The 22709-nt window shown below is 34.9% G+C and overlaps 1 protein-coding gene across 1 annotated transcript in view; it reads right to left on the bottom strand.

Annotated features, from left to right (window-relative positions):
- Positions 1-20286, bottom strand: part of mesh (sushi domain containing 2 mesh) — a 43827-nt gene extending 23541 nt beyond the window's left edge. Inside the window, exons 1-4 of the mRNA XM_088228286.1 lie at positions 19721-20286; positions 8067-8305; positions 4531-4896; positions 1976-2113 (exon numbers count right to left, since the gene is read on the bottom strand). Coding sequence (XP_088084412.1) covers positions 1976-2113; positions 4531-4896; positions 8067-8305; positions 19721-20123 — 1146 coding nt within the window. The 5' untranslated portion in view covers positions 20124-20286. The remainder of the gene's footprint in view (positions 1-1975; positions 2114-4530; positions 4897-8066; positions 8306-19720) is intronic.
- Positions 20287-22709: the final 2423 nt, after the last annotated feature.

The raw sequence follows: 22709 nt of genomic DNA, 5'->3' as shown, positions 1-22709 counted from the left end.
CGTTGAAACACGGGGCCGGGACACAGCGCATGGTTATTCTAATTACGTGTTTACAGGGCTCCGGGATACAAAGCACACAAAAAGGAGTGAGGCCCTGTATATGTGCGAACATTGCAATACGCAATGTGGCTCTCTATAAAAGCCAATGTTGGCAAACTATCATACAAAAATGACTTATTTAATTATTTGAAATAAATATGAGAAGTTTCAATTGATTTAACTTAGTATTTTCATTATTATGACACTTTTAAGAAACCCTTTACAAAGCATGAAATTTCACAAAAATGGGCCGGGCACGGGGTAAATTCTATGTGTATTCGGCCGGTACTCAAGGTGTTAAAATTTACATTTATGCAAAAGGTTTTATTTTCAGTATTCTTTAATAATATATATGCTTCCACTATCCACTGTGTTGTATGCCAATTCAACACAGGGCTCTTGGCCTCATAGAGTTAGGGATACGTTTTTTTTTTTTTTTTTAATACGTATCTTTATATGAATAAAATGAATTTTACCGAGTAGCGTCTGCTTTTTTTGATTTAATCAAGTTTCATTCGTCGAAAAGTAAGCTGATATTATCAAACAGAAACAAAAATATTTTGACGTGAGCAGTTAGAAAAAAATCATACAAATTTCATCATTTTTTAACTCTTAAACGACTGGTAAATAATTCCATTCCGCACGGTGATGTAACATCGTGTAAACACAAGCAAAAGACGGAATATTCTAAAGCTCAGACATTTGAAAAAAAAACATGGAGACATACAGTTTAATTTAATTTAAATTAGTTCAGTGCAAATCGAACCTTATTTAAAATTGGTTAAAAATTTCTTTAAAACATTATCACATATATTAATATTTTATTTGTGAGTTTTGTCGAAAAACTACATTTTTGCTTCTTTCAGATTGTTTGGGATTTGCTTTTTAATCACTTCTTTTCTAAATTATAAATATGTACTAAGTATTATACTTGTTTTACTGTTTATGCTATGATACATCGCCTCTGTTAATTCAATATTTTTTTATTTAAACCCTTTATTTATTGTTAATTTGCTGCATACCTATGTTATAATTTCTTATTTAATTTTTCTTAATTATTTCCTTATTTTCAGCTGATTTTATTTCATGTATCTATATTTTTTATACTGTGTTCAGGTGTTTTGTTTTATTATAATTGTTTTTCAATATTATTTTATATTTTGTCAAAAGCGTAAGCCGGCGAAATAAATAAATAATCAATTCCTTTTCCATAATAAATAAAAATAAATAATTTAACCCTGTTATAGCAAAAAATATCTAAAAATTCGCCGTTCATAATTCACGCATGCGTCCCCCATCATTGTCAACTACCGACTGAATTTATTTCACACAACACCGGCTATGGCGGGTACAGAACAGCGTCTCTGTCTTCCTTGTTATGTGTTCTATCTTCGCGCTCTCTCTAATACGCATGTATTGCTGTATTTGTGGACATCATTCTTCAGGTAGCAAGGTTAAATATTTTTTGTATTAAAACCCAGCAAAGTCATACAAATTTCACTTTCTAAATCGGGTGTGAAAATGTTCGTTTAAAGATTGTAAAAAATACAACCTCTTCATTAAAAAAATAAAAGAAATATATCAAGTCTTGTATCGTATATCGACTAGTGTGACATCACAGCCACACAAGAGTTAATGAGGAAAATTTTGTGTGAAGGGTTTGGTAAAAAGTTTTTGTTTAAATTTCGGTGCAAATGAAACCTAATTTAAAATTGGTTCGAAATTTCTTTAGAACATTACCACATTTATTATTATTTTATTTGTGATTTTTGTCGAAAAACTGTTTTTTTGCTTCTTCCACGTTGTTTGGGATTTTCTTATTTCTGAATTTGTGCTCCAGCTTTTCAAAAACAGCCCAACTTAATTCCATTCGTCTTGTTCCAACTCTTACATTATTTATTTTTTTAATTCTAAGATAATGAAACTTGGTACTTACATAGGCAGGTACTCCGCCTTCTCCTCCAGTTGTGTCACCTCCAGCCTCAGTGTGCGAGCTCCATTGGAGTTCTGCGTAGTTGAACATGGCGTATGTGTACACTTCATCGGTGGCCAGAATCATTTGGAAGGTGTTAGTCTAAAATTAAAAATCATCTTCGGTCATAAAATCACATAAGCGCCTATTTTACCAGCAATCGAACAGTCTGCCAACGTTTTCCAACTGTTTTTCTTCTGCCTTCCTACTAGTCCAAAATTTAAAAAAAATTATATTTATCAAAAGCATACAAAAAAATTAACATATAAATTATCAAGTCCTACTAAACTGCATAAAATGCAGTTCGTTAGCAGCTTATAGTTAAGCTCTAATATATATACATAATCTTATCCCTTAAATTATTTAAACATCTGAAAACTCTCATTACTATGGAAAAAAATAAAATATGTACATCGAAAATAAAAAATTGTCCAAATAAAAAAGAAAAACACAAAAAAATCTTAGTATAAAAAACCACTTTCTAGAAGCCAGATTCTTAGCAGACGTCTTTCTCTTGAGCCAGATATTTTTTTTTGATTTTTAATATTTAATGGGAGCATATTATAAATTGTTGGTATATTGAACTCTAGTGTTCTTTTCTCGTATTTATTACTGAATTTAGGGAGAGCTAGTCCATCTAAATTAGTAAACCGAGTATTATATACATGCTCCAATTTATTTCTGTTCGGATAGAGACGCATACTGAGAAACCAGCTTGGACCATAATAGAGCTCTGATGGATAAAATATTAACAATATTTTGAGTTTGTCCAAATTTTTGTAGACAAGGACTGGATTCAACTCCCTGGGGAGCTGTTTATATTAACATATTACAACAGAGATGAAGAACATTCAAGAGAAGGTAATATAGAAGTCTAGGCATCTATAGGGCTTATGACCTGTCAATCTCTGGTTTAAGTGGCCACTTTACACACTGTGTAACATTCACCATTCTGCCTATACTTGAACATCTATATTCCTTCAATTCTTTCATCTGTTGATGTTTGTGAAGTTAAAGAGCTGAAACCTTTATTTATGCGGGTGAGATTCATCTAATTGAATATATTACCTTCTCTTGAATGTTCTTCATCTCTGTTGTAATATGTTAATATAAACAGCTCCCCAGGGAGTTAAATCCAGTCCTTGTCTACAAAAATTTGGACAAACTCAAAATATTGATGATAAATTACCTGGTCCATGAAGAAGTATAGAAATTGAAAAAATATTTTTTTCAGGCGTTGCCTAGTATGTAGGTGAAATAATTCAATTAGATGAATCTCACCCGCATAAATAAAGGTTTCAGCTCTTTAACTTCACAAACATCAACAGATGAAAGAATTGAAGGAATATAGATGTTCAAATATAGGCAGAATGGTGAATGTTACACAGTGTGTAAAGTGGCCACTTAAACCAGCCATTGACAGGTCATAAGCCTAGACTTCTATATTACCTTCGCTTAAATGTTCTTCATCTCTGTTGTAATATTTTAGGATAAAATATCTATAGATTTAATCAATAAAGATATTAAAATATCGTATCGTGTCGCGTCAAGTACATTTATTTTTCAATTAATAATTTGATCATTGAATTTTGTAAGTTCTGTACGAGGTTTATGTTTGTATTACTAGAAAAAGCCCATGAGGTTAAAGCGTATCTTATAATTGATTTTAAAAGTGACAAATAAATTATTCTTAAAGTTCTATCAGGGACATAATATTTCAATATATACATTTTACCAACTATTGATCTAAGTCTATTACACATTTTTTGTACATGAGCACCCCACTATGTTACTGAATGGGCAAAGGCACAAAAAAGAAATTAAATAAATAGAAGATAACATATTAAATGTTTTGAAAACAATCATTCCAGTAAAAAAGCCAAATAATGCTAATTTCTCTACACCAACAAATAAATCTTTTGTTTTTATAATAAACTAAAAATCACCTCTATGTGTAATATTTTTTCGTGGTGTAATGATTAGTGCGTTTGCCTACCATGCAAGAGGTCTCGGGTACGATTCCCGACATGGTTGATATGAAATATTTATTTAAAAGGGTTTCTTTACACTAAAAATATTTCATAGTCCCTGAAGCGTGAGACTGATCATCTTACCTTCATGTAACAAAAATGATCAAGACACGCTTAGATTCAAAACATTGTCGAATTTTAAAATCTGTTGTTTTTTTTTTATTATTTTATTTATTATTATTACCCCTATAAGCAAATCGCTGAATATTATTAACTTAATTTTAGTGCATGTTCGGATATGGTGGTGTTTGCATCCCTTTTATGTATTTTTTCGTAAGTAATTTGTATACTACACTCACTACATGTTGGTGTAGTGAGTGTCCTGACGAAGAGAAGGATACGTCTCGAAACTGGTTGACATTAAAAGTCGGTAAGTGGTTACATACAAATATTTACTAACATTAATTAAAGTGTTAAAATTTAGCAATGAGTTAACTATAACTTATGTTTTATCAATGCAACTAGGCACATAGTTCCAAACAAACTTACCTTGTACAGAGAATTATCAATACCGCCAGCAAACGTCATGTTCTTCCACGTGATGATTGCCGAGTGTTTCGGCTTAAAGTCTTCGGCCCCAATGACACCAAGGCGAATGTCCCAAGTCAGCCTTTCCCTCATCTCCACTCCCGGCTGGTCCGTCCTTCCTTGCAGATCCCTCTCCATCCGGAAGTAGACTCCCGGCCTCCTCTGGTCGACGTCCTCGGCTCTGGCGGCCCCGATGCGGCATTTGCTGTAGAATATCCCGATGAATGAAGGATCGTTCTTATCAGGCCAGTCCTTGACGGGGAAAGTCAGCGGGTAGGTGTAGTGAGCTGGCGGGTCACTAAATTCTAAGTATCCGTGCATAGACACCTGCGGGAAAAAAACAACAATAATTACCTAACTCGCGAATTATTTATACGTTTTTATTTATATCCCTACAGAGATGAGGTAGAATTTTTTCAAATTCAGGATTATGGATATTCGAGCGTTTACAGGGCTTATGACCTGTCATTGGTTGGGTTAAGTGGCCACTTTAAGTAGATACTACAACATTCCCCATTCCGCTTATTAGCGAATATCCACACAGGTAACATTTTTGATTTTTGTATATATCTTACTAAACGAGAAACCATTCACAAGCGAGTTGGAGCGCCATCTATGTATTGATATTGAAGTTAAGTATTTTTAATTAGCAGATTACTTTATTTTATGTAGTTAAGACTCTTCCGAGTTAAATTAAGTACTAGTAATCGCCTGCAGATGACTCTGCAATTTATTTTTACTTATATTTGACCAGATCTTATTACACAACATTATTTTGGTACGTGTATTTGTACACAAATCTGGATTTCTCCCAAGGGGGAGTAGGTTAAAGTGGCCACTTAACCCAACCAATGACAGGTCATAAGCCCTGTAAACGCTCGAATATCCATAATCCTGAATTTGAAAAAATTCTACCTCGTCTCTGTAGGGATATAAATAAAAATATATACCTACTCCCCCTTGGGAGAAATCCAGATTTGTGTACAAATACACGTACCAAAATAATGTTGTATTTATACGTTTATGATTCATATAATTAATGGTTGTGCTTTCACACTTATAGATTACGCAGACAGGGTATAGTCTAAGCTTATAACCGAGTTGCACAGTTTAAACCCGCGCTGTGCCAACGGGTGCCCTGCAAGACATCGAACCCTCCCAACAATATTATAACTAATTATCTCTAAAGATAGAATGGATATCCGGTAACTTTACGGGATCCGGCCGGATAGGATAGAAGCTTAATATCCGGAGGGTACCTACCTAGTATTTATTAAACTGTAAAAAAATTCATGAAATCAACCCCACTACATAGATTCATTGATATCCATCGTGTTCGGGGAAAATGAAGCAACCGAGATCTGGGTACGTATTCTGATGGAAGGTTAAAATGTATCTTCAATTTTATCTACAAAGTAAAATTAAGTTTTTAGTATGAAAAATATGATATGTTTACAGTTTTTTTTCCTAAACATGTTCAATTACCAGTTATCGACGAAGATACATTGAATTTTTATACAAATAAACATACTTTCATACATAAATATCGATATTAGTTTTTTATTAATATCCCTACAGAGATGAGGTAGAATTTTTTCAAATTCAGGATTATGGATATTCGAGCGTTTACAGAGCTTATGACCTGTCATTGGCTGGGTTAAGTGGCCACTTTACGTACTACAACATTCCCCATTCCGCTTATTAGCGAATATCGACACAGGTAACATTTTTGATTTTTGTATATATGTTATTAAATGAGAAACCATTCACAAGCGAGTTAGAGCGCCATCTATGTATTGATATTGAAGTTAAGTATTTTTAATTAGCATATGTGTAAAATAATGTTGATATTAGTTTTACCGTCTCAGTGTATACCGATGAAGATAGCTGTTCATAATCGCGGCCCTGAGACTAAGCACTAGATAGAAAGCAAAAAAAGTTTATGTATTGTGCCAGTGTTTCTTTATGGAGTGGAGGGTTGGACTCTCAAAGTCTCAACAATGAACAAAATTAAGCCCTTCGAACTATGGTTGCGCAGAAGAATGCTTCGAATCTCATGAACTGATCGTGTCTCCAATGAAGCGGCTTTAACATTATGAACAAAGAGAGAAAGTCACTGACCACTGTCAAAAGAAGAAAAGCTTCATACTTTGGTCAGATATTCCGCAATGAGAAGTATGCCCTTATGGAAGGAAAGATAGAGGGCAGACCAGGTATGGGACAGAAAAGAGCATCATGGCTTAGAAATCTCAGACAGTGGTTCAGTGTGCCGGATGCAGCAGCGCTGATTAGACTGATTAAGGATCGTGATACATTCAGGATGATGGTTGCCAACCTCCGGTAGGAGCGGCAAAAGAAGAAGAAGAAGATTATTTTTAGTCTCTTAAAAGACTGGTAAAAAAATTCTCTGGAAACAGTGCTCTACTTAAAATTGTGTCAAATATGAAAAATGCGCAAAATACGACATGTTTTTAAATACAGTGGTGGTATTCTAAATATTCTCTATCCCCCAGAGAGTGGTTAATTTGGGGATTTTTATTTTTTGCCAGCACCTAAACTTTACTTCATTTATGGCTGCACTGATGATGTCAAACAAATACGAACACGTGAAACTAAATACGAAAATTTTAATTTAGATCATTATTGCGACCTTAAGTATTACCCAAAACACTTAATTAGGCTGAATTGACCGAATCGTATTTGATTTTTTTTTCAGTTTTTTAAACAGTTGTATACATCATTTAACGTTTAATCATCAGTGTGGCCATTTTATAAAGTAAAGTGTCGTCGCATTCAAAAAATTTAAATCCCCAAATTAACCACTCTCTAGGGGGTAGAGAAGATTCAGAATACCACCCCAGATATTTTTTAATAAAAAATGAACTAGAAGGACCAATGTCAGATTTCATATTTTTTCTTGCCAACATTTTATAGGGGGTCAATGTCAATTAAAAAACATGTATATTTAACTATTTTATTCATATTTATATTATTTGTTAGAAATTAGTATTAAAAGACGTCAACTAGTTTATTATAACGCCGCAAAATGGCTACATTTTTACTCTCCAGTAATATTACGATTTAAGACATTGGTCCTTACAGATCCAAGCCACAGATATTATACTGATTAATAATTTATTTTCCACAATTTGTAAAAATCATCATGTAATTTAGGCCTGTTATAGCGAAATACGACATAATTATTTTTAAAATAGGAAGTATCTGTCAAGTTTTATATTTTCCGGAGACTCGTGTCTGACTCTGAATATAATAGCCACAAAATAGTTTAAACCGTTTGTTTTTCTAATATCCGTATGCAGAGACAAAACTTAAGGTGAGGAAAGTACATTCTAATTTCAAATGCAGAGAATAACCCGAAGGTGAAGACAATAGAATGTACTTTCCTCACCTTAAGGTTTGTCTCTGCATACGGGTATAAGTCTCTCCAAAACTCGAAACAGGAGTTCTGCTATTGTTTTTATTTCTTTGCGACTTACCCTGGTATAGTTGAATCTGAATCCAAAAAACGGCAGCTGGAAGTTAAAATTCTTGTGAATCTGCGGTGTGGAGCCGTGGATGTCATTTTGGTAGTCTCCTTGGTTCTCGTCTCCTCCCTGGTCGTAGAAGGGGTATAGGAACCTACTCCTGATAGTCTGGAGTCTGCTCTCAGTGATGACGTAAGGAACTCCGTTCACACTGTGGCTAGTGGATGGAGCCACTCTACCGTCGATGTGAGCTGGAAGAAAAAAAACGTGAATATATTTTACATTGTTATTTTTTTATAACACATACGCCTAAAGGGCCCAAAAGGCATAAAGTCCATAAATATATATATTATATTTTCCTTATAGTGCCGCCCCATTGTGGAGGCTTTAATGAACTGGTCCGCCCTCTCTTATATATTATATGCTTCTCGAATTTGGTCTCCTTTGTATAGGACTCATATTGACCATTTTGAGTCTGTCCAACACTGTTTTAAAAAAAAAGTGGCATGGTTGCTCGGATTGCATTTCCTTTTTGAATTACTATTTTTAAATAGAGCAATCTCTTGAAGATGGACCTTATATGCATTTTTTAAATACTTAATGCTATAAGTGATGCCCCATCTTTGTTGCAATCAATTTCTTTTCATGATCCCAACCGTCAAAATCTGATATTTACCAAATCTTCTGAGAGCAACTTTTGTTTTTATGCCCCCAATGTCCAGAATGTGTAGATTAGTCAATATGTCACACAATTCGGAATTCTTAGGGATATTTCTTCCGGCTTTTCGTAGATCTCTTCGCCATTAACACAGTGTGGGATGAAAGATGGATTGGCGCGAGTCAGCTCGAAGTCTTGTAAGTTGATCGTGTTTTTTAATATATGGTACCATTATTTTATTACGCTTGTTTGTATTTGCTACATAGTTTTATGCTCTTTTAGTTCGGTTTCTTGTATATATGCTTCTTCGTATACTTAACTGTTGTAATTGGCTTGGACCGTATATTTAATAAATTTATATTATATATTTTGTCATTAGAGTGTAACGTAACATATTTGTGCAAATCTTTAACTGCTTTTATGCTTGTTTATTTATTTAATTTTTGTTTTTTAACATAAATAACATTTGTATAAAAAGTAGCATTTCCTTTGAAATTGTATGAAGTATAGGGAGAGTACGACAGTAGTTTGCCCATGGTTTTCGGCCATGTAAATATTGCACATATATGTAGGTAGGCATTCAGGCTTGATAAGATTAGGTACTGTAAAGTACCTAATCTTAAACAAATAATGATAAAAATCCTACATGTGCTCAAAACAACAGATCATAGAGCCGTATTGTGACGTTGTTTATACGCGCTTCTTGAATATCATATACAGTAGAACTCCATTTATCCGAACTCCAGTCATACTGTAGAAGTCACCGGAAATCAATTCTCAGTATCAGTGGACTGGACCTACTATCGTTTTAAGGGCAATGCAGAAAGTGAATCATATATTTACTGCAAGTAAACAATTAATTATCAAAACTATTAACAAACTGCTGATACGAGCTGATGTAAAATCGCTGAGAAACACGGAATCAGTACACGACCTCAAAATTTCATCAGGAATTAAAATGAACACTGAACAATATATAAGTAATGGCATCCTCAGTTAATACCGTGAGTTCCATCATGTAGTCCAGTTCAGTGCACAGTGATTAAACATAAAACGTTTACGCAATTAATCTCTGTTACGCTGTTTATTAAACATGTAATAAATACGCCTCAAATCAAAATACCGTTACTTCTGTCAACCACCAACTGGGCACCAGCTCCTACGCATCCACATGCAATCAATCCTACAATCCGGGCTGCCAAATATCCCGATCGTTATCAGGAAATAAAAATAAACCAGATGTTATAATTATTAGCGATGAAACGGATAGTTGTCAAACCGAATGCCGGATATTTCTGGGTTATTTTTTTTTCTAGGGTGTACGAACACTGACGAACGTTTTTATGCAAAAAAAACATTTTTTTAAATAGGTAATGAGGGTTACTTCTTTTTTCCCAAACACGGTCGAAATCAATAAATTAATTTAATGGCGTTGATTTATTTAATATTAGATATTCTCCGGGTATTTGACTACTGTCCGGTATCCGGCCTAATTTAAATTTACTGTACGGCTTGTTTTTGATAAATTGTTTCTTATAGGAGCTGGGACCATTCATAAAAGTGCCCAGTTTTATCTGCCATCTTCAAACGTATGCTATACAAATATGATAAAATTTAAAAAAAAAACAAAAACGTATCAACACAGAAAATTTCTTTCTGCTAAAAAAAACAAAACTAGGTTCGGTTTTTGGTTGCAAAAAACGGGACAACGAAACCTCGATTTTGTCGATTTTAGTTTTTTTTTGCACCACAACAGGCCAGGAGGCCCAATTACAGTGTCGAATTACATCACAGTACACCCAAGCTTGAGTAAAATATTTTTTTTGTGTTCTCACCGGGAATCGAACCCGGAGCCTACCGTGCGTGAGTCAAGCGTCTTGACCACTACACCACGGAGGCCGCCAAGTATTGGGCATAATCAGTCTGACGTGCAGTTGTTTTTTTCGCACAATATCTGGGAGGCATACCTATGCGAGAGACTGACAGAAAAACTATGTCCAAATACGTATTCAACACATTTCTCTGTTCCCGTATTTTCTCACTCAAGGTCTTCAGACCAACGCTCAACCTAATCTATACCTACCTACCTACCTACCTACCCGTCCTTCCCATTTTCTAGCGCACTCCGTGTAACAATAATTCTACGTGTGAATGCTGGAAAAAACATTATATTGTCAGTACACAAATAACATTCTACCAGTAATGTGCTTAACAAAACCTTCTTGAAGCGAGCAGTGCCAGCGTCCATTTAGACCGCCAGCTCCATAAAAGCTGTGCCAGCGTCTCACGACCGCCAGCTTCACCAGCCAGGTTCCAGCACTCAACACGCCTCATCATCAGCAGGTTAGTGGAGTTGCGCAACCTTCATTCCTAACAATACAATCCACTAACTACATTTTTCTCCTCCTAGGACGAGGTATTTTTCACACCTCGTCCACTCCTCAACTCAAGGAATAAACAAATTGTGGTGAGGCTTAAGAATATTATATCTTTACATTTAATTTAAAGTTAGAATGTGTTTTAATGTTTCCCGCCTACCAAATGTTGCCTACAACAACCAAAAATAAAAGTGCGATTTATTACATTTTTCTTTGTGCTGGTTCCAAATTCGGTCGTAAACCTGGGTACTTAATTAATATAAATATTAAGAATTTGTTACTCAATATGAACTAGGTAAGTACTTACGAAAGAAAACAAAACATTGCCATTGCAACACCGCATTTTTTACTAGATTTTACTAGATGAAGGTACAAGTTACAATCTCGCAAATATAAATGTGGCAGCCGGATTTTTATTTTAGCCGGAATACATTACTATTAGCTACTAGCTAGTCAAATTACGAAACGGCGCTGTATTGTAAAATGGCTAATCGAGGATTAACCATATTGTCAGCACCTTGATTTAGCTGCTATGTAACTTGGCGGAGGTTTAGAGTTTTAGAGAGAGCCTCTGGATAACTAATAATAATATTTTGTACTATTACTATCGAAATCATCATTATTTTACATTGAAAGTTCTTTGCAGATTGAAATTATATCATTTGGATAAAAAGTTATGATGTTTTGGAAACTGCACAATCACAAAATCTTGTTTTCTGAACTACTACCACCATCACACCATTCCCCGTAGGGGTAGGCAGAGAGAATGGACCGCCACACACGTCTATCCTTGCATATATTCCTAGCTTCTTCCACATGCATACATCTTGTCATACATGCCCTTCGATTCTATCTGCTTTTGACACGTCCAGACTTAAGATTTTGGTTTATCTGATCATGCCACGTCTTCCTTGGTCGTTCTCGTCTCACGTTACCGTTCATTTTCACCATATACACTTGTTTTACCATTCTTTCGTCGTCCATTCGTTCTTCATGACCAAACCATCTCAGAGACCCTTCCTTAATCTTATCAGATTTACACTCTCGCCTGATTTCATCATTCGTAACCCTGTCATACCCATTTCCCAAACATTCGTTTAGACGAGAGATCACATTTCAACCGGGTTCACTCGGCTATCATCCTTCCTCTGCCAGTTCTATGTTTCACTTCCATACATAAGTGTTGGGACTAAAACTCCGTTGTGCACTGCCAGTTTAGCTTCGATTGAGATATTACCAATTACTGTGTTTAGTACGCCGTTAATTTTGTTGCCCGCATTCACTCTCTTTTCAACATCTTTTTCTACTTTTACATCTCTTGAAAACATACTTCCCAGATACACAAATTATTATACTTGTTCAAGACATTCGTTGTTCACATTTATTATGCAGTCAGTTACCTCACTTCTCCATTCAAATACCATCACTTTTGACTTACTTTCGATCATCGCCAATTTTTTATAATACACTCAGACTCTATTTTAGAGGCTTGTCAGCAGGCGGGAAAGAGAGGATAAGAAACGAAATTATGGAAAATACACTACAACACCCAGACCAGTTGAGAAAAAAATATTTTAGATTTTTTTTTCTTATAACTTTCGGGAATCGAACCCGCGGCTCCAGTTTTACAATCGGCCGTCTAACCAACTGCGCCACGGCATATGCGTTGTAAAATTTCTAGTGTTTATAGACTACTGACTAGTACTCGGTCGGCACGCAAAATATTTTTGCGAGGAAATAAATGTAACTATAGTCCTTAAAATATAGCTTGACTAGAATGACAGTTGTCAGCAAAAATGACGACATAACTTTCTAGTGACGTCTACCGAATGATTTATATTGACACACAAACAATCATTCGTATCTGGTATGTTAATGTTTTTTATACAATTCTTGACATATAAATAACATAATTATATAAAATCAGCTTGTAAAATAAAAAAAAAACTCAAATAAACCTAATTATTAACGACGTTCTTACAAGGTTACATCATTTTGCAAAAACGTTAGAGATAGGCCAAATTGATCAATGTAAATTGATCGAAAAAAAAAAGTTCATTTGATGTTGTTCATGAAAAAAGTATAAATGTCTCATTTTTTTATGAATAATTGTCTTAAACACACTATAATAGGCTTGTTTTTGCGTTTTTATTTCAATTTTCGGAAACAGAGTTTCATGTTTGCATGAAAAAATGTACAAAATCGATTTGATCGGTACATGATCAGTGATCAGTGATTAGTAATTTCCCATCACCATTGACATGAGTTTGGCAGCTATCATTTTAATCAAGCTATATTTTAAGGACTATAAATCATTTTACCAAGATTGTGAAAAGGATTACAGAAAACGAAACCTTATAAAAACAAAATGTTTTGTATCGAGTTTTGGAGGCCTATTTGGGTTGAACGTTATCAATGGCTTATCAGCTAATATTTAATCGATATCTCTTCCCACTCCCTTTTGCTAACGGAGTAAAATAATCATAATAATGCTTATTTATACGCCATTTTGGATTGGCACAAACATGACAGAATTCCAAGAAACATGGGTAGCTATAATAGTAGGTAGATACTAGGGACTAGTCGATTAATTACAGCTGGCGCGTTCGCAAAACTTACACAAATGCATTTGCAATTTTTCAGGATGTTGGTTTTAAAAAGGTTGTATTCAATTTCAACCAAATGTCCTATATTTTGTTTTATATCCGCGTTGGATAAGAGGGCTGTGTATTTGAAAAAAAGACAATATTGTTAAGAAAATGCAATATATTATTTTATAACACAAGTTATTAATAATAATATTTTGTGTTCACCATTTTCGACGAACTAAATAATAAAAATACTAGTTTCTGCCGCCATCTTCTGCAGATTTTTTTTGGGAACGACACGTTATTAAATAAATATTCGATTTTTTCTTAACTGATTGGTATTTTTCTCTAATCCAAAAGGGATTTTTAAAAATCACAGCACATTTGACTTCAACTGAATGTGAAAGGTTTATTAATCAATATTGCGAACGATCCAGCACTAGATAATCAACCTATACATGATTAGATTAAATGAAAAAATATATTTATGAACCATTGTTTTTTATTATTTTACATATTTCAAACGAACGCAGAAGCATCCTGTGTATATTTTGTTACCATATCATTAGCAACTAACAAAGCAATAGTAGTCTTTATCACGCTCATTAGCGCGTCCGAGCGAGAGTGAGACAGATTATTTTCATAATGCGTTTGCCGTGCGATGTCATACCATGCGCATTCGCAGATACTACACAAAGCGTTCATGTAAGTTTTGCGAACGCGCCAGCTTAAAATAATCGACCGGTAGCTATGTTTTTGTTTATTGAAATTAATTGTGCTGGTAATTGGTAATTTGGACGTATCTCCCTCACATCCATAACATTTTTCATTTTTTTCATTCTTCTACTTCTCTGTCGTTCCTCAGTTCTGAGGGTTGTGATCATTGCTACTCTCATCAGCCATTCCATTGACAAAGAGTCTCCACTCTTCACGGCTCTGCGCCTTCTCCACAGCTCCATATTGGGTCGCCCGTGAGGTTGTTTTCACCTGGTCGATCCATCGAGCTGCAGCTCTGCCTCTGCTTCTTCGTCCTGGCACACTGCCCGTGATTATTATTTTTTCCAGATTTTCTGGGCCACGTCTAGCTATGAGACCGAAGAACTGCAGCATACGTTGGCAGCATTTTTTTCATCAATAAGAATAAAACAGGTGAAATAATTACCTATTGATAAACGCCAATAGGGCTGTACTTTTGAAGATATTAATGGCGATTATAGAAGTTCCACACCGTATTATAATATTCGATTTCATTTAGTTAATTTAGCCTTTATCCATACCTAGCATAACATCCGCTGACGAATTGTAGCAAACAGAAACTAAAATTGATTATATTTGTGTTATCAATTTGAGCATCAATACACTAACGTATAGTCAAGATAGTAGTAGAAAAAAATGATAATTGGGTATGACGACATAGTATTTATTATTGCCAATAAAAAAAATCGAGAAAAACATGCATATTAAATTACTACGAAGGCTGGTGAACGTAGGATTTTTAAGTTTTCTAAATCAGTACTTATACCCTATCATCATCATCAAACATTTATCTCCACCTGATGGAGCATATGGCACTACATTGCTAAATTATTTGAAGCATATCTCGATCATCCGTTACAGGTAGGTAAGGTGAATATTCCAACGCTTCAAGAGTCAGTCTAGGGACAGTAAAATATTATTAGAGTAATACCAGTAATACCGGTACCACCTGTTTCATGTACCAATAAAGCTAGGGTTTCCTAGGACAGCGGTGCCCGTATTTTAACGGCCGTAGTGAACGGTGATGCAGTGGACAGCCGTCGTAAAGGTGACTAGAGTGTGGTTTTCTGGGAAAACGGTGTTATCAACACCATTTAACACCGTTTTCCTAGGAAACCACTCTCTAATCACCTTTACGACGGCTGTCCACTGCATCACCGTTCACTACGGCCGTTAAAATACGGGCACCGCTGTCCTAGGAAACCCTAGCTTTAGTAAAACATCGTATGTTAAATATGCTTTTTTTCGTAGGACTTTTTCAATGTACAATACAAAATTTAAAAATATAGATTACACAAACATCACTTTGTCAGATTTAAAATTTACACTAAAAATGTATTATGTAACTTAGTAGACATTATAATAATAAATATGTACATCTCCCCTCCCCTCCTTTTCCTCTCTTCAAGCATTCTTGTCCTTATCCCGCCCAATTTACAGTAACTTAATGTTCTTAAAATAAATATTTAAAAAAACTTTGATTATTGAGTACATGAAAATATCATTTTTATATGTATAAATTGTATGTATTTATTTGACATGTAATATATTTTCTTTACTAACTTTGTATACTATGTGGAAATCTGTTATTAGTTCTGAATTTATACACTATATCTGTTTGTTTACTAAAAATATGTATGTAGAACTGTTGATTTCCCAAATAAAATAAAATAAAATAAGACGCCACTGGCTTATACGGACAAAAACACACAAAGTTAGCTATAGTTTACAATAATACAATGGGCGACAGGTACTCAGGCCGAGAATTGCAAACGCAAACCGAAACCGTCCGTTACACGTTTGTTGTTAAACCAAAAACCAAACCCAAAATTCTGAGCGCTTTTGTTCTATGCAATAGAGCTGAAGGGCTTATCCAGCGAATTATTACTCTGAGGAAATATTGCAGTGTATAACCACCCTTATAAACAAATAATTTATATCTTCCCTCCCAGGAATTAAACCCAGAACCTCAAGCTTGGTAGGCGAACCTAGCAATCACTTAACGAGGCCGACGAATCTTCAACTAGTATTTTTACCTGAAAGGCCTGTGAAAATTGGTTGCCCGAGTTTTTTGCCAAAAGGGACAAAGGCTTCTACGAAAGAAGCATTATGAAGCTGAATTCTCGTTGGCAATAAGTTACCGAATATAACGGCGCATATTTGACAGAAATCAGATGATTGTAACACTTTTTATGAAGCATTGAAATAAAGCGAAAAATACGAAATTACTTATTTCCCAACCTGATATTTCACACGCAGAACTGTATTTCTTATCCGCCTGGACGCTGAGAATACCCCTATTCTCTGCACTATTCATTATTTTTTTTAACTTTAAGGACTATTATAAAAATACTAATATCTACACAAAGTGCCCCAATGCAGTCAAAAAATGTTTTTTTTTCATTAAAACGTTCATTAACGTTTACTTTTTCTTGGTATGATCAAAAACATTTTCCATAGTCTAATCCTACTAAAAAAAATAATTTAACCTTATAAGGAGTTTAAATCAACAGACATTGAGACCATTTTGTGAAGACAGTGTGAAAGTCAAGGTTTTTACATCAAAATTAGTCACTAAACTTCAACCAGCTGACACGTAATAAGTCCTGTAAATACTTTGACTTTTGTAACTATTATTTATTTATTCAAAGTAGATAGATTTTTCAGCCTCGTAGTGTTAACGGTCAGCGCGTTTGTCTACCATGCAAAAGGTCACGGATTCGATTCTCAACATGGTTGATATGAAATATTTATTTAAAAGGGTGTTTTCAAAACAGAATATTTCATAGTCCCTGGACTGGTACCTGAAGCAGAAGACAAATTATCTTACTTTCATGTAACAAAAAAAATACCAAGATACGCTGTGATTGGTGTACCAATGCAGTGCCCTATGCACCATTAGGTGCGGAAGGGAATGAGGATGATGATGAGATAGATTCTTAATTATTATAAAACTTCGAGTTTGTAAACATGTGGACTTTGGCGGGCTTATTGCTAAAATCAATGTCTTCCAGTAAACCAAAAAAGAACTGGTCAAACTAATTGGTCGAACGTCGTTACTTTAAATTAAAATAAATAAAGGGACATTATTTATTTTCAAATTACAGCTGTTTTTAAGTGGGCAGATTAAGACATATAAACTGTTTTTTTAAAAAAGACTTCCGTTATATACCCACATTATACTATGATTGGAATGTGGGATCCTACAATAAATTTGGATGGAGACAGGAAGAGGATCCAGGAAAGAAGGGGAATAAAAAAAATAAGCAACTTGCCAAGACATATGTATGGAGCATATTGATGTACGGTTGTGAGACATTACCGGTCGGTGCCTTACCGAAAGAGATAAAAAAAGACTAGAGGCCTTCGAGATGTGGTGCTACAGAAAAATATTAGGAATTGCTGGAGAGACCACATCACTAATGACGAGGTTCTCAATAGAATCGAAAAAGGTAGGCAACTAATCAAAACCATAACAGAGAGGCGAGCCCGATGGATCGGCCACATTATGCGCCATGAGGGTCTCCTGCACGACATCATAGAGGGAATGGCTGAGGGGACGAATTATAGAGGGCGCCCCTGACGGGAATATTTAGAGCAAGTGTGCGAAGATTTTAACTGCGCCTCTTGTGTCGAGCTGAAGAGGGCTGCAGAAAATAGAGACCAATGGAGGACGAGATGCAGGACTTTGCTGCAAACCAATCCCCAAGATTGAGACTGCAAAGAAGAATGTAAAGAAGATAAGCTAGGGTTCTAAGGATATGTTATGATAATGCTTCAAGTGTTTCTTAAAAGTTGCCAAGGAAGGTGCATTTTTTATATGGTGAGGTAGCTCATTCCAATGTCGAACACCCTGAACAGAAAAAGAATTGATGAAGAATGATGTGGTATGTTGATGAACGGAAAGTGTTCTCTCCTAAGAAGAGCAAAGTGATAGAACATGATCAGAACGATAAACGAAATTCTCAGCAAGACATTTTTGTGCGCAAGGATTGTGAAGAGTTTTTTTTTTTTTTTACTAAGTCATATGATTAAACAATACATACAGAATAACAACAAATAACTAAAACAATTACGGGTTTCACATAGGAGCAAAAATATAAGAAACAAAACGTACAGTTTGCTGGAGAGAAAGGAGGTGGGATGGGAAAGTAAGGAAGGAAGAGAAGAAGCAAGAAGAAAGAGTTAGTAAATATAAAACAATGCAAAAAAATAAACATATAAATATTAATATACACATACAACCACAGATTTACTGTATTTTTCTATTCAGTGCATACAACATACATACATACAAATATATATATATACATATTCACACATAAACATATCGAGGCAATATTGACAAGTCTTTGCATATTTCAAATATTTTTAAATATAGGTGCAATATGTTGAATTCAAATTTTATGCTTTGCCTAGATGAAAGATTACTATTTCAAAGCTTTAAAAAAAACTGAATCGGGTTGTGCTCCCGTGTTGCGACTCACGGGCCAGAGGCCCGAGGCTTTAACCTCACTCTACCCCAACTTGATTTCCATTTTCTAATAGTGAGTTATTACAACTCGTTGAAAATGGCCACTAAAATTGAAATATTTGTGTTAAAATTTACGCTAATATTTATTTTTTTTTTTAAATAAAAATTCAATAAAATTGTGAGAGAAATAATGCGTTTAAGAATGAAAAAACTTTAAATGCGATTATCTCGGAACTTATTTTAATGACTAAATGCATTCTGTCAGTAAAGCCTCGATATATGCATACACAAATACACATACATACGCGTACATATATATAATTAATAATAAAATAAAGAAAACTAATAAATGAAATAAAAAATAGCATGTAAAAAATTGTTATAAAGAATTTAGAAATGTTGATTAATCGGTTTTATAAATTTCGTTCTTCTTCTGCTTACACAACCTATTGTTAAACCGAAATGTTTCCAGCAATAATACCCTTCACGTAGATATTTTCTGTCTCTTGAAATATGTGTGAATTTATTTGAGGTTTTTAATAGGTACACTGGCCAATGCAGATAACAACATGAACAATAAGCATTTTAGAAACAACTTGTTATTGCCTGACCCGACACTTTAAAAGGACGTGGACTGAAAGAGTTACCGATGTTTCCCGATTAGCCTTTTGCCCAAATAAAAAGATATTTTTGCAAAATTTTCCGTTCATTCATCAATCGATCGATATCTTTTATCACCTCGTAAAATGGGTTCTTTGCCTATTCATGGAGCCAAACGCGATAACCAAAATAGGAATTTATAAAACACTTACCATATTCATCCTCTATCCTTGAGATTCGTGTCTCTGGTATAGGATCCAGCATCACGTTTTCATCTCCCATAGAATAAGCTCCAGTTTTGATGACCACCTTTGGTTCTGTTTTTTCAACGTGGTCTACAACAAACTCTCCTTCGTCATTCTCGTCCGAAGCCACTTCTTCTGGGATATCCAAGACTTTCTCATCCTCTACGAGTCTGTCAGTATTGTTTTTGTCGTCCGTCACTAGAGCTTCATCACTTAAATTATTTACGTCAAGATCGCCGAGTTTAGGAGCTAGATCTGTGTCAACCGGCACCGTGTCTTTTAAAACGTCCTGGGCGCCACACCCCAAACTTAAAAATAATACTAAGCCTATTGTCAGTAAGGGTAGCACTCCACTAGGCCTCCGCCCCATTTTGAATGCAGTTTTTACTAGAAATTCACCATACACTTGGTTCAAAACACCCACGTGGAACCAAACTGCTCACTTCTAAGTCACTTTCTAAGTTCTGCTGATGATGAGTTCTTCTGTGCTCAGTTATCATGCTGCTATCTCCGCCAACAGGTATTTTAGATATGATAAAAGTCTAGGTGTGTTCGGGTGATTACAACACCTTGTAGGTGATTCACGTAGTTTTGTGAAACTCTTATCTATTGCTGATATGCTCGCTGGCTCTGATAATACCGAGCAATTAATCTCTCAGAAGGGTTAGATGACTCTATTTCAGTTAACTTTGTGAATATTAGTCCTGGGCATGAATCAACACTTGATGACAAATGATTAATTCCTCAAAGACAATTTTTCCAATAAATTTCATTCATATTTAAAACTCATTAAAATTATATACACGAACAGTAACATCTATTGTTTGGGTTTCGGGTAAAAGGAAATTTTGTCCTCGTATGATGAACTCACGGGAATATTGATTGAATAGCACAAACAAAGGAAATAAATACTTATAATCTATATAATTTTTAAACTATATAAATAAAACCTGTACATGCGTACACGTACACGTTACATCTATATATTCTTTGTCTCATTCGAGAGTACACAAACAAAAATCGTCAAATAGTTGATTTTAAAAAACGTTTTTTTTTATGGTAAATACTAGACAACGTTATAATTTCCCTATCCACACCCAACGGTGCATGGGGCACCGAATTGGCACTACAATTGCAGCATATCTTAAATATATCATATAAACTTAACGATACAAGAAAAATTATAGACCTTTTCAATTTATTCAAAATTGTAAATTCAATGTGGGATTGCCGAACTGTTATCTCTCACTAACCTCAGGGTGCCTGGAAGAATGACTATACAGGTACCACCGTTTTGCAACAACAATTTACGGACAGTGTATACTTGTAATGTCGTATTGAACAGACTTAATGAACTCGCCAATTGTTATTCCCACGTATCGCATGCAAGAGGAAAAATTAGCAGTTCACAACGGAGTCCTGGTCACGACCCTGGTGTATGGGACCAAAGTATGATTGGTATTGGAAAAACAGGGATGAAAGTAGGCTGAATGATATCTCTCATTCATCACAAATGATGATCCGTACATTATGTAAGGCTGAGACAAGCACTATCGACAAAATCAAGAAAGGAGCTCTGCGCTGGTTTGGACATGTAGAGCGAATGGACAGCGAAAGAGCGGCTAAGAATATTTACAATGCGAATGTTGATGGATGAGTAATAGAGCAAGGCCGAAAATGACACAAATACTTGACATGTCAAAAGTCGGAATACTCTTGATATTTTCGGTTACATTATACACGTGATTCGTCTTACTCTTCGGGTACCAGTCCAGAGACTATGAAACATTGCAGTGAAAGTACTTCCTCCACATACCCGGAATCGCTTTAAAGACCGTGGGTTTTCCTATCGGTTTTGCCCATACAAAAAAGCAATATTTTGGTCAATTAACAAATTACTCTTTTGAACTTTCAGTTCCGTGATTTCAATTTAATTTAACTCTACTTCTTTCACTGCCCCTTTCATTGAGAGTTTACAAATTATATGGAGTGCCTTTGTCAGATATTGTCATAATCCTCATGACCATATTGCATGTAAAATGAGTTTGAGAACCTATGCTGATTCTATGTTTAATATTGAGTTAGTTGCGGTTTTTTATTTCAAATTCAACGGTCTGAAGAATATCAATGTTGAAATACGTAGTAAATCATTTCTTGGCCTTGTATCATTTTGCTTTTTTATTTTATTTAATGCAATATTCGTGTTTTATTGAAAATACGCTAAACAAACAAGCCATCACACTGTTTCAGGGCCCCGATTACAAATGTATGTTCAATGTACCATTTTACTAAAAAGACATTTTACTTGTTTTTAAAGTCAAATCACTCAGATAGTCACTCCAAAAATGCTGAAAACTGGCTTTAGCTACATGGACGCGTAATAAGATAATAAACATATTGGCATTCATAACTCAATTTTCTAAAAATGGTCCATTGAACATACAAGAACTAGGGCAGCGCATGGGAAGATAAAGACGGCATACCTTAACTTTGACGGTATAGTTGAAGATAAATTCTCTCTAGCGGTTACGAAGATACACTACCAACCCCCCACCTTCAAGTTTTGGGTAGGTATATCGATATGAAACAGGGGAAAGCGTACATCACGGTACACATATACACGCACTAAAATTACAGCTTCATTATGACGTCACAGTTTAAGATAAATTCTCCCAACCGATTATGAAGATACACTACCGATTTCCCCACCATCAAGTTTTGATGTAAGTAAATCGGTTTATATCGATGGGTCTAGAACCCCTCGATACGTTTATCTACGCATTAAAAGTGACAAAAAAATTCTCCCACCGAGCAATTTTTCCTTTAATTACGATTAATTTAAATTTTTAATCGTTCTGAGGTTGGCACTTTTTTCTTCAAAGCCTATTAAAAATAAGAGATAAAAACAAGTAAATTTTAAAGTCAAATTAAATTCTCACATAACTGTCAGTTTTGA

This window comes from Micrasema longulum, unplaced genomic scaffold, assembly GCF_059751315.1.
Source record: "Micrasema longulum isolate JH-2025_06_02 unplaced genomic scaffold, ASM5975131v1 h1tg000575l, whole genome shotgun sequence".
NCBI lineage: Eukaryota > Metazoa > Arthropoda > Insecta > Trichoptera > Brachycentridae > Micrasema > Micrasema longulum.
The sequence above is the reverse complement of the archived record's forward strand: the minus strand, read 5'-3'. Positions and strand labels throughout refer to the sequence as shown.